The 14,467-nt window shown below is 32.9% G+C and overlaps 1 protein-coding gene across 5 annotated transcripts in view; it reads right to left on the bottom strand.

Moving 5' to 3' along the window:
* Positions 1-7,482, bottom strand: part of LOC138710595 (very long chain fatty acid elongase 7-like) — a 73,057-nt gene extending 65,575 nt beyond the window's left edge. For 3 of the 5 annotated variants that reach the window (XR_011335276.1, XM_069841594.1, XM_069841595.1), the window contains exon 1: positions 7,290-7,482. Coding sequence is in view for 4 of the 5 variants with exons in the window: in XM_069841594.1 (XP_069697695.1) it covers positions 7,290-7,449 (160 nt within the window). In the remaining variant the exon portion in view is untranslated. Of the gene's footprint in view, positions 1-6,659; positions 6,924-7,289 lie in introns of all 5 variants that reach the window. The other 2 variants (XM_069841592.1, XM_069841591.1) reach the window with 2 other exon arrangements.
* Between the last annotated feature and the right edge of the window lie 6,985 nt (positions 7,483-14,467).

The following is a 14,467-nucleotide window of genomic DNA, read 5'->3' as shown; positions in this document are numbered from 1 at the left end:
CTCCGGTAAGAATTTTCAGTAGAAGATGCTGTGAGGAATAAAAAATAATGTAAATGTTTTATTTTAAATTGGGTTAGTCTTGAATATCGATGAGGGTGGGAGGGAATACTTTCTGTACAGTTTAACATTTTCGTCACCAGGTGCGCTGCTAAATGCATGGAGTAATTAGTTACTCTTTTCGCTACTTGATGCGCTGCTAGATGTACTGTAATAACGTCCCTCCTCCCAACAGGTGGCAGCAAGATCAATTTCTACAACAGCGCCTCTAGTATGTGTTACAGGAAACTCAGTAAGTTTCGCATCCTATTATATATTCATCCATGGCCTACCCATGGATAATATATATTATATATTTATCCATGGCCTAGCTGTAAAGCAAGAACGCCATGTCTCCGACCGGCCTCAGTTGCCGAGAACCCTGCACTCACAAGAACTAAAACTGCTGACATTTCTCTGAACTTCGCCAATTCATGAATGATAATAACCAAAGTTCTGTTACCATCTAGCGACAATTATAACAATATAAGATTATAGGTTCACTGTTTTTAAATGTTATTCAAATATTCCATTATAACACACAAAAGAAATTAGCTCATTTGTCATAATAAAGATTAAAGAATTAAACATTAACATTAATTACCTAACTTTTAGCAAAATGTTATTTTTAAACATACGAGCCAAAGACGTCATCTATAATAATGTATGAGATGAAGTAGAACATTTATTTTGAACAAAGGAAAAAAAAAAAAAAAAAAGATAATAGACTGGAATCGAACTCGCAATATTTAGATTACTTTCTCTATGCATTAACCATCTATTCTACGCTTTTACATGCAAGATTAGAGCTGTTGTGTATCATACTACTAAACGTTGACGGATATACCTAATTAAAAGTGATGTGTGTATTTCTTAATATGTCAGTGGCCGTCAGCACTCGCGGAAATGGGTAAAGAGTAAGCGGAGCAACATGTTGTGCCCCGTCGTGCAGCAGGAAGAGGTAGAGAGCATACCCGCCAGCAGCTACGATTGCACCATAGTTCAGTGTCTTCTCCGCGGGTAAGTGACGCTAGCCCGAGGGTGCAGTGTGCTGATGACCGCTTATATAAGTGATTAAAATGAGCTAATTTAAAGGTCAATCAATTAAATTCAACCATTTCGTTTTCCAGGATAATGTAGGTAATAAAGTTAGGGACGGAGGAAAAGGCTTTACATAATACAATATTATTTTCCGTATTGTGCACTATGTGAACTGATCGAGATGCTATAACGCATGCGCAGATGTGCCCAAGTGATACTTTGAAAACATTGTGCGCCACTTTGGAGCGATCGTACATGTCGATTACGAGGTGTAATACAAAATTATTGTTTATAAAGTGTGGTTTAGTAAATTTTGTGTAGTGCATTACAGTTGCATAATATAACGTGAGTTAGATGAAAGCCCTAAATTTTAGTACTTAATCGAATAATTAGAGATTAAAATAATTCTGGTCAACACTGCTTTAATTCAGTTTAAAACCTTGATTATTGATAAGCGGTTAGACTAGTCCTGATTTCAAACGTGATTTTTTCCACAAGTCAGACCTGTTGATGAATCCGTTGTATATAGGACTGTCATTTGTTTGAAGGCTCTAGTTCTTTATTTGAGGTGTTTACATGGGAAATGTAAGTCAAAATAAAATCGATTTTTCGTTTTGTCATGGGTAAAATAGTAAACGTTCATGTCAATTGCGTGGAAACAGTGGCAGGTCAGTAGATGCACAGTTGTCAAAAAACAAGTGGCCGCACTCGTGAACAGCGAATATTTTCTAAGTTCATTTCGGGACACGGCGATGTTACACGATCCATGTCCTTGTAGAAGTAGTTCCGGAACTATAGAATCCTTCCACACCTGTGTCTCGGAGACCACCGGTAGAGTGCTCGCTTAATGATTCGGAGCTTGCGAGTTCGGGCCTTGTTCAAGTTTTCATTTTATTTTTTATTCGTTCTTTAGCGATATAAGTAATATTCAAATTATAATTTGTATTCTCTTATCGTTCTTTAGCGTTATAAATAATATTCAAGTTACCATTAATATTCTGTTATCGTTCTTTATCGATATAAATAATATTCAAGTTATTGTCCACACCTGTGGAGTAACGGTCAGCGCGTCTGGCCACGAAACCAAGTGGCCCGGGTTCGAATCCCGGTCGGGCAACTTACCTGGTTGAGGTTTTTTCCGGGGTTTTCCCTCAACCCATTACGAGCAAATGCTGGGTAACTTTCAGTGCTAGACCCCGGACTCACTTCACTGGCATTATCACCTTCATTTCATTCAGACGCTAAATAATCTAGATGTTGATACAACGTCGTAAAATAACCCAATAAAATAAAATAAAATTCAAGTTATTTAAATTTTGTTATCGTTCCTTTAGTGAAATAAATAATATTCACGTCATCATTTGTACTCTTTCATCGTTGTTTAGCGATATAAATGATATTCAAGATATGATTTATATTCTGTTATCGTTCTTCAGCGATATAAATAATATTCACATTATAATTTATATTCTGTTATCGTTCTTTAGCGATATAAACACTATTCAAGTTATCATTTGTATTCTGTTATCGTTCTTTAGCGATATAAATATTATTCAAATTATCATTTGTGTTCTGTTATCGTTCTTTAATGACATAAATAATATTCAAGTTAGCATTTATATTCTGTTATCGCTCTTTTAGCGTTATATATAATAATAAACTTTTCATTTATATTTCCTTATTGTTCTTTAGCGATATAAACAATATTCAAGTTAAATATACATTCTGTTTTCGTTATTTAGCGATATAAATAATATAAATTTAATGCTAGATTTGGTTCAATACAGTTGAATAATACTAGTGTTAGTTGTTTCTTCTTATATTATTACATTATACTAAAATCATGACCACTTAACCAAGCCGAACAATGTTTCCAATAACACGGGAAAATATATTTTCCAGCAACTGTCACCTCCGTCCTTCTCCGTCCCGTACTTGAAATGGAAGGAGATGAAATTAAAGACCAACTTTATAATGATATCTTTTTCATGTACTGTTAATTATTCATTCTATAAAAATTAATATTTCTGCTTAATGTTATTTAAATGAAAAAAGCCTAATAATAATTTCAGGTTTCAAATCGTTAGTGGGCAATCTACCAGATCTTTGTATGTCTGACTTTCTCATGTTCTCTGAATTCCACGCCTGTTCTTCCCACAGTTGACTCAGAAATAAGCGTTAGATTCGATGAGTTTTATTAAAATGTGCACATACACACTACTTGTTAAGTTCGTTTTCTGTCATCAAATCCTATTATAAGGGCCTCAATTATCTCATTTTATGTTATAAAGTTGATTTAATCAATATAACTTTTTCTCTCACAAGGATTAACAAAATGTATCAATAATAAAATTGTTACCATACTAATCATAATTCTAATGCTTCTGTATAAAACAAATAAAGTAGGTCTATTGCATAAAAGTTATACTCTTTCAGATTATATAGAGAGCACGAGATAATTTAATTTGGAAATACTCTCGATAATGTCAAATTCGTACAAAAATAGTCGAAAAAAATACATTGCTTTCATAGAAAATGTTTCTTTCTAAATACAAGGCTTGACGTGTCCAACTTATATCCAAAATTCCATCGTTCAATTTCAATTGCAATTATGTATTTCTTTGCATAACCCTATATACCTTCTCCGACAATCTCTTCTCACTCACACGAGGGTGTCCAAATCATTGGAATTGTCTTCTCGCTATCCTATCTAAAATATATTTTTCCACCCCTAATCTCCTCCTTATTTCCTCATTCTTAATACTGTAATTTCCTGCCTTGAGATAACTGAACTACGCCTCAAATAGTTTATTTCCACTCTCATATCTCTCGTTCATCCTATATTCTCAATATCCATACCTCACATCCATAACTATCTACTGTTTCTACTAATCTCCCAATAAGTAATTTTATATTGTTATATGACTTTATTCCACCATAAGCTGTTCAAGGCCGTTATTGCTGTTTTTGCATGACACACTCTTTCCGAGACTTTCATTTTTACCCATTCGTTTTAATTAAGCAACCAAGTTACTTAAAATTCTCTACAGGTTTTAGGTACATATAAGAATTAATTTCTAAGTATCCTGCATTTAATTGCCACATTAAAACCTGTTTTATTGAAATTTACTCGAATATGCCATCTATTGTAGGTGCTACACACACTTTTCGGCACAAAATTTCAGGCCAAAATTTTGCGCTATAATCACCTAGCCATCTATAGAGTTCAGAGAGAACAAATCTAGTAAGTCCAGATCCATGTGTGCGATTCGAGCGATGAACTAGGAGAGTGTAATCTTATAAAATAGACCGATTTCACCTTAGATGCTCTTGTAAACCCGTCCCCAACTTGCAATGCAACTTGTAAACGTGTTTTTCTGAAGTGAATATTATTAAAACAATCTTATATAAGAAGTTTGCTACGAACATTGGTAGACATAGCAGATTTTACGGAGCGTTTTTCTCGTGGTACCTACTCTCGTGTCCCTCTATTACTCCACAAACATACTTCATGTTTCTCTCATTTCATCTGCAGTACAAAAGCTAGGCTGGAATGAAGTTTATGTGAAAGTTAAGAGGAGAAAATCGGACTTCTGTGTTTAAGTTCACAATAGATTACGTTTACGTTGAAGATAAAATCAGTCTGACTATTCTGCTTATAGTGGGATTCGCTTATGTATATTTTAAAGGCAAACGAAATCTAAATTACAATCTTTCAAAGTATTGCCTTGTACTCACGTCTTACAATTTTGTTAAATATCTTATAAAAATAAGATCATAGGTTGTTACGAAACTAAGAAAAAGAAACCGTGGTTTAATGAAGATTGTTGCATGGTAGTAGAAAGAAGGAAACAGGCAAAATTGAAATTCTTACAGGATCCTGTCTAGGCGAATAGAGATAATTATTTGAATGAAAGACGGGAAGCAAATCGTACACTTAGGAACAAAAAGAGAGATGACTTAAAGGAAAACTGAATGAGGTAGAAATAAACAGGAATAAAAACATTAGAGATTTATGTGAGGACATAAAAGAATTCGAGAAAGAATATGAGGCAAGGGTAAACGTGATGAAGGATGAGAGGGGTGACTTCCTTGCAGATTCTCATTTCATTCTAAACAGATTGAAAAACTATTTTGGGCAACTATTAACTGTACAGAGCCCAAATAGAAATGATCGGGACGAAATTGAAATACAAAGTGCTGAGCAATGTATATACGAACCCACACTCACTGAAGTCGAAATTGCGATAGAAAATCTGAAAAAGCACAAGTCTCCAGGTATCGATAAATTTTAGCAGAACAAGAGGGTGGAAATGCATTATCTGTGAAATTTTTAAGCTTGTAGGCTACTTGCTATTTGGGAAAAGAAAATTATACCGGAACAATTGAGTCCATAATTGTACCTGTAAGCCTATTTAAGGAGGGGGAAAAGACTAATTGCAGTAACTTTCGAGGAATATTACTTTTATTGACGTCGTACAAAATATTGTCCAATATTCTTTTGAGAAGATTAATTCCATATGTAGATGAAATTATTGGGGATTATCAATATAATTGTCGACCTGGTTGGCGAGTTGGTATAGTGCTGGCCTTCTATGTCCAAGGTTGCGGGTTCGATCCCGGGCCAGGTTGATGGCATTTAAGTGTGCTTAAATGCGACAGACTCATGTCAGTAGATTTACTGGCATGTAAAAGAACTCCGAGGGACAAAATTCCGGCACATCCGGCGACGCTGATATAACCTCTGCGGATGCGAGCGTCGTTAAATAAACCATAACATTTAACATTCAATATAATTTTAGGCGTAATATATCGACAATTGATCAGACTTTTTATATTCGACAGACATTGAAGAAAGTATGAAAAAGACATCAGTTATTCATACATTTCGAAAAGGCATAGGGCTTGGTTAAGAGAAGTTTTATATAGCATTCTTGTTGAATTTGTTATTTCCAAGAAACTGGTTGGAATAATTAAGATGTCTCAGTGAAACGTACAGTAGAGTCCGTGTAGGCCAATTTCTGTCTGACGCTTGTCTAATTCACTATCATCTTTACTTTTTATCTTTGCTCTAGAACAGGCCTGCACAAGGTTTGCGCTCTTCGAGTCGGCTCACAGCTCGCGAGCGGAATGCAGATATTGGCTGCGCTCTGTAAAAGGGCGGACTGGAAGAAGGGGTGATCTCGTACAAAATGTACATCAATTCTAACGTACCCTACCTCATGTAATAATGCAACTTTCAACTCATAAACCTTTTTGCTGAGATCTTCACCAACAAAACCATTGTATCTGTATGTGTGGACTAGTAATGACGCATTATATTATGTTTTTCTCTTTCTTTCAAACATTTGTGGGAGATAGGGCACTGAGTATTGACGCCAGCTGCTGTGAAAAAATAAGCATTTTCCCATGCAGTATGGAAAGAATTTGCCTGATGATCAGTTTTCCGTCTTTTAGATTCGTCCATTATGTAGACTAATCGTAGGTAGGCAAAGTGAAATAGACACTGATAATACACACTACACCAGATAGGTGCGTGGACTATCCTCTACCTATAGCAGACCTACATCAATCCGACGTACCTTTTCGGCGAGCTGTTAGACGACTCTCCCGCCGTTTGTGCGGGTCTGCTCTAGAATATGCCATTAGGAAAGTACAGGAAAACAGAGAGGTTTTGGAATTGAGACCTTTGTGGAGGCGGAGATGTAGGTTGGAGGATAATATTAAAATAATTTTAAGGGTTGTGGAATATGATGCTAGGGAATGGATTAATCTTGCTCAGGATAGAGATCGATGGCGGGATTATGTGAGTGCGGTTATGAACATCCGGGGTCTTTAGAAGACATCTTTAACAAGAGTTTGATAAAACATGTTTCAGACAATTTTTTTTTCATAAAATCGGAATCTGATGAGAAAACTCTGGGTTCCGATTTAAAGAAATTTAAATCTTAAAAATGTTAGTGATAACCTGTACTATATCAAAAGTAAGTAACGGCATTGTTTTCCCCTTTAAACGTAGAAATAATGAGAAAAACATTTTTCTTTATCAAACAAATTGCTTGTCAACTAGATGAAGATTTTCCTCACAGTGTCGATCTTCCTCTATTGCTTTACACACAGTGTTAATCTATGTTTGCGACTTCATAGTTGTAGTAGAAACGAAAGGTATCACTGGGTTTGTAGACAACATTAAAAAAAATCTTTCAACTTACCCGCTAGATCGTATACTATGTGTAGGTAGCTGCTGTACACCATTGTGACGAGTCCCTCCATTGCCATTCGCGAAGAGCCGTAGACTTGGCGAAAACTTGATGTGCGCCGAGCCACTGTGTAAAGCGGTGGTTTCCAACAGCCACGAATTCCACGTACCATGCGTGAAATTCTGTTCACGCTTGCGGTAAACAGCGCGATCTGGTTTTTATGACGGCGTGGACTGGTTTTTATAACAGCATGTCATTGCGTCGTTGTAAATCGAGATGGCTGACAACATAGATCTTGCACTTATTTGTTTGTTTGAACATGAGGCAGACGTGGAAGAAGTTTTAATAATAAGTGCAATTAGGGACAGCCCTAATGAACTATTTAAAAAAAGGAAAGAAGAAGGCATCTTCAATGTCTTCATTAAGAAACATCTTATTGATAACGAAACAAAATTCAGAGAATATTTTAGAGTTTCTCGACATTATTTATGACAATTCTAGCATCCATAAAAGATGACATAACCACTCCTAGAAGCAATCGAGTACCAAAACCCATATCCGCTCAAGAAAAGCTGTGTCTAACTCTAAGGTAATGAAAATGACGAATAATCACTAACACAAATCCTGTAACCTATTAACAATTATTAATTAATATTTTCCTCGCTTACTAAACTCATAACATTTTTTTTTCTTTTAATGAGCGTAGCTCCATCTGTGTGACTAGTTCACAAATTTTCAATCTTGTTTCAGCAATTAGATGTGGCGGAAATGTCTTTACTGTCTCACCCATGCTTTTTAGGAAACAATCAATAGGATCATTTTCTCTTTTCATCCTACTTCCAAGAAGTTTTTTTATAAAAACATTTCTTTCTTCACGACTTTTTTTAATTTCTAGGAACATTTTTTCTTTAGAACATTTTTGCTTTTTACATGACGGTTCTTGGTTCTGTTCATCATCAGTTGGTTGTCCCCTTTCTTCGCCGTCATCTTTATCGTTAATGTCTTGTATCTCTATCCCCAATTCTTCATTCCCTGTGACATTCTCTACAATTTCAAATACCGGTATTTGTAATTCAGTATTTATGATGGTGCTATTGCTTGGTTGGCTCACATCTGTTACTTCTAGAAGAGAACTCGATTCCGGGAAGCTACTTTTCGTTCTAAAATGCATAAAACAACTTACTTTAGCACCCATGTAATAGACTCATAGCTCTGATATGAGATGTGAAATAAAAATGATAACCTCATTACAGCGAGAAATTGTAATTGGGTTTAAATTATAAAATATAGTAATTATAAGTATCAATTGATACTGTTAAAAATAAAGAGAAAATAAATACCGGTATCGCATAATGTACTTACGGCCTTTCCTTGAAACACTCGTCTAAGAATCTTAAGTTTTCATTGTTATATTTGGATTTTGTGAAAGCTACAGACCCAGATGTGCTAGCCATCTTCATTTTATTTTTAGTTTTTCTATATGAATCTCTGATTGTTCTCCATCTTCCCTTGCATTCTGAAACTGATAGTTTAATTTTTATTATATTCTCATATTAATTAGGTCTGTTTACATTTTCAGATTCCTGGCAACTGGGGAAAGTAACAGATCCTTAGCATTTTAAGTACAGGATTTCTCACAGTTGGATCAGTAAAATCATTAGAGACATTTTGAAAGCAATTTGTTCTAGGATGATGGATCTTGATATACCGTTCCCTAACAAAGAAGTACTAAAAAATTCGGCAAAAGATTTTCTTGAAATCTGGAATTTTCCTAATGCCTGTGCTTCAATAGATGGGAAACACGTACGAACTTTGAGGCCTGATAATTCTGGATCTCTCTACTTCAATTATAAAGATTATTTCTCGATCGTCTTACTTGCTCTCGTAGATGCAAAGTGTAGATTCTTGGCTGTAGATATTGGGTCATATGGAAAGGAAGGAGATGCTGGTATATTTAACAAATCAAATTTAGGGAAATCAATACATAACGAAACAATTAAATTCCCTGAACCAATGCCATTGCCAGGTACAGGTACAGTTCTGCCACATGTCATTCTTGGTGATGAGGCATTTAAACTAACAACATCAATGATGAGGCCATATCCCAGAGAACAATCAAAGTCTGACATAAAAAGGCCATATGCAATTGTCGTCACTGTCGAGCAAGAAGAACAGTTGAGAATGCTTTTGGAATCCTGTGTCAAGTGTTCCGAGTATTTTTTACCCCCATTGCTGTCAATCCTGAAGCAGTGGATGACATTGTTATAGCATCCTGTATCATCCACAATCTTCTACGTAATGAATGTATTTCACACAATATTGAGGTAACAAATGAACAGGATGCACAATTACCAAAGCATAATTACCAATGGGAAGGCAAGGTGGAAATTCCACATTTGAGTCATACGTTATTAGAGACACTTTTTGCAAATATTTCTTTAGTAAAGGTCAAGTCACATGGCAGTTAAATCAGGTCACAAGTGTTGAATACCGCGTAAGTACATAGGCCTATGTCGTTATTGCTTTGTTGAATTATTTAATTTTAGTCCAGGGGATATATCTTTTTTATATACTTATGTATTTACCTACCTTTGTGCCATCAATAAAAACATGTATTTTAATTATTTTTAATTTGCACAGTCTTTGTACGTAAGTACTTACGCGGTATTCTGAAGTATAGCGAAAAATTGCTTTCACACATGTAGGCTGTCCAAGTAGGCTAAATGCATTTTCCATCTTCAACACATGTTTTAAATAGTAACATTTTGTTACCTTTATTGCTCTATGTTTTACCCACGTTAGTAATTAAATTGTAGTGTATTATTATTTTCAATCTAGTTATTTACTGTAGAAACAGCAGCAATGAGTACATTTTATTGTGTATAAGAAATATGGTTCTGTTAATTATATCAAAATAAACTTGTAGAAATTCAAGAATTGAGTTACCATTAAATAATCTCGCATAGAAGGTATCCGAATGTCTGATTTAACAAAAAAATTAATGAAGAAGTAATGTGACATAAATTCAAATTGAGGGTAATACTATAAAGATTAATCATCACTATTTCTGATTATATATTTTTAGTTTTGTGCTAAATTAAACAGCCAGGATAACCTATAAAAATATGTAATAACAACAACAATCGAATTATTATGTTACAGTAAACTTACTAGAAATATTAGTAGATTCAATATTTTGAAACTAAAGCACGAGGAAACTAAGCCACGTTATCAGGTTGAAATTTCAAATAGGTTTGCTGCTTTAGCAACTACTGACGAAGCTGAGGAAGAGTTATATGTTAATAGCGTGTGGGACAATATCCGAGTAAATATTAAAATTGCAGCTGAGCAGAGCATAGGTTATCATGAAACTAAGAAAAAGACACCATGGTTTGATGAAGATTGTTTCATTGTAGTAGATAGAAGGAAACAGGCAAAATTGAAATTCTTACAGGATCCAATTGTGGAGAATAGAGATAATTATTTCAATGAAAGATGGGAAGCAAGTCGTACACTTAGGAATAAAAAGAGAGATTACTTGAAGGAAAAACTGAATAAGGTAGAAACAAATAGTAAGAATAAAAACATTCGAGATTTATATAAGGGTATAAAGGACTTTAAAAAAGCATATCAGGCAAGGGTAAACATGATCAAGGATGAGAATGGTAACTTCCTTACAGACTCTCATTCAATCCTGAACAGATGGAAAAACTATTTTGGGCAACTACTAAATATACATAGGCCAAATAGAAATGATCAGTACGAAATTCAAATACAAACTGCTGAGCCATTCATACCGGAATCCACACTTTCTGAAGTCGAAATTGCGATAGAAAATCTGAAAAAGTACAAGTCTCCAGATATTGATCAAATTTATATATATATATATATATATATATATATATATATATATATATATATACAGAATAAAGAAATATAATTACAAAACAAACAAAGAGAAATACAAATAAAATAATACAAGCAATATAAAAAGAAGATACAGTAGTATTAACAAAATTTGAGACCGAATGAGCAGCTCTCGGGCTCGGTCGCAGTTCAGATATAATATTAAAATAAAAAATAATAATAATATAAATAAATAAGTAAAATAAAATAGAAAATAAAATATAATTACAGCGGCAATGGAATTATATAATATAATATTAACACTAGAAAAGAATAATATCGCACGTGAAAAGTAGGACTAATATATTTCAAAATTATAGAATACAAATATAATATAGGTTGATTAATTCATACACATAGGCTATAAATTTATTTAATCAAATTGAAGATATTAACACGTTTCTAATCTTCTTGTTATATGTTAGTGGGTTACATGTTAGAAGTTCTGGGTGTAATTTAGTTAAAGCATTGTACAACCGAGGGCAAAAATTTATGCAATGCTTTAGACCAGCAGATGTGAGACATTTAGGTTCTACTAATGTTGAATTAATATTTCGTCTTGTGTCATAATTGTGTGCCTGTAATACAAACTTATTACGATTTTTATGATAAAATTTTAACAGCGTATACTTATAAATTTGTTCAATATTAAATACATTAAATTCAGAATAAATTAATTTAGTTGGATAATCGAAACGTTTCTTCAAACAAATTTTAATTATTCGCTTTTGTAGTAAATTTAACGGACTAAGATTAATTTTTGTACTTCCACCCCAAACAATTATACCATATTGAATGATAGACTGAATAATGGCCAAATAAACATTTCGTAGAACTCTAATAGGTAAGTAGTATCGAAGATTAACGAATTTATAAATTGTTTTACGAAGCCTCTTACAAAGATAAGTAATGTGATGAGGCCATTTTAAATTCTGATCAATAATGATACCCAGATATTTGACATACGTGGCTTCTTTCGAAGGTGGACATTTACAACTTTTGGGATCTAAACAATTTTCACTGTGTATTATTAGTCTATATTTATCGCTAAATTTTAAATTTTGAACACTGGCAGCTGTTAACGAAAAAGGAACTAAAGTTGATTTAGATATATTTAAAGAAAGGAAGTTGGAATTAAGCCATTTTTTAACAATGTTAGCACCTATATTAGCATTTCTATATGCTTCCTGCCAAGAAAAACCATTGAAAATAACTACTGTATCATCCGCATATGAATATATAGATCCATTAAATTTTTCTAAATTTATATTTAGCAGATCATTAACATATATTATAAATAAAATAGGTCCCAAAATTGTTCCTTGCGGTACACCTATATCAATATATTTGTATTCACTAAATTGATCTTCAATTTTGGTCATTTGCCTTCTGTTACTAAAATATGATTGGAATAATTTTAAAACTATACCTCTAACTCCAATAGTATGTAGTTTGTCCAAAAGTAAATTATGATTGATAGTGTCAAAAGCTTTCCGTAGATCCAAGAAAATACCCAAACATTTGTTTCCGATATCTAGTTCATTGATAATTTTTCCAGTAACATTTATAAGAGCATCATCAGTAGAAATATTATTGCGGAAACCAAACTGATTTTTAGAGAGGATTTTATGTTTTTCTAAATAATTTATTAATCTATTCTTTAAACATTTTTCAAGCAATTTGGAAAATGTTGGAAGTAAAGATATTGGTCTATAGTTATTTAAATTATTTTTATCTCCAGATTTGTATATTGGAATTACTATGGCACATTTCAAAACATCTGAGAATATACCTTGCACAAAACATAAGTTAAAAATATGAACCATGGGTTTTAATAAATATTTGATAATAATTTTGAAAGTATTATTCTTAATTCCATCTATACCAGGAGCAACATTATTTTTTAACTTCTTAACCAAAATAATAATTTCATCTTCAGTTACAGGGAAAAGAAACATGGAGGAAGCTAAATGTTCATCTTGTGTCTCATTTTGTAGTGAAGAGTTAAAATTTGACTTATTAATGTTAGAAGTAAATTTGTGTCCTATCTCTGAAAAATAATTATTAAATTCGTTTGCAATCTCTTTTCTGCAATTTAATATTTCACCCTTATCGTTTTTTAACTCCTTGATTGGCTGTTTATTTTGTACATTTACATCTGTAGCTTCATTTATAACTTGCCAGAATTTTTTAGGTTCATTTTTGTATCTATAAAATTTGGATTCATAATATTTAATTTTCGTTTTTCTAATGATAAGAGTTAACATATTTCTATATGCTCTGTAGTATTTTTTTAGTTGTACGTTACTTGGATTCTTTTTAACTTTTAAAGCAAGTTTGTCTCTTGTACGAATAGAATTAATAATGCCGGCCGTGATCCAGGGTTTTATTTTCTTGGATTTATTAGAAATTTTCTGATTACTGATTATAATAGTATGTTTAGCTATATACTTTATGATTAAATTGTAGAAAATTTGAAAACAGGCATTGGCATCATTACAATTATAGACCGATTCCCAGGTTTCTTTTAGAAAATCTGTAATCAAATCAGGATAATTAATTTGTTGCATATTTTGTGATGAGAGAGTAACAGACGGCCTGGAATTGTATTCATTGTTAGACATTAATAAACTAAAAACAATATAATGATCGGTAATAGCACGATAGAACGCCAGGTATGAAGCTATAATTAATTATTTTGAGTTTTTAGAAATATATGGTCGATGCATGTGCCAGAAATTATTGAAGGCCTAGTGACGGCATTTCAATAATAATTTACAAAACCATATTCATGGAGAACATTCATATATTTACTGCCAATTAAATCTATACTATTTTCTAATATGTCTATGTTTATGTTTCCAACAATAATATGGTTGCGACAACCTTCTAAATTGGATAAATACTGCTCTAAATTGTCTATGAAATCATTTTTATTGTTTTTAGGGGATCTATAAATGGCGGTGAAAAAAATTTCACTCTTATCAAGCTTAATCTTAAAATGAAGTGAATTACAGTGCTCAATTTAAGCTTCTATTACACTAATATCAATGCTATTTTTAAAGTATATTACTATTCCATCGCATTTATTGTATTTATTAACTTTTACCAATTTATTGTATCCATTAATATCATATCCAAAATCGTTAAAATGATAATGTCAAAATCATGAGTGAAGCTTTGTAATAATGCACATAATTCCAGGAAATTTCTGTTTATGCTACGTATGTTTAAATGAATAAATTTGAAATCATGAAACGAGTTACAAGTGTAATTGTTGCAAG

Source organism: Periplaneta americana, chromosome 12 (genome assembly GCF_040183065.1).
Source record: "Periplaneta americana isolate PAMFEO1 chromosome 12, P.americana_PAMFEO1_priV1, whole genome shotgun sequence".
NCBI classification, from domain to species: domain Eukaryota; kingdom Metazoa; phylum Arthropoda; class Insecta; order Blattodea; family Blattidae; genus Periplaneta; species Periplaneta americana.
This window is presented reverse-complemented; position numbering and strand designations above follow the sequence as displayed.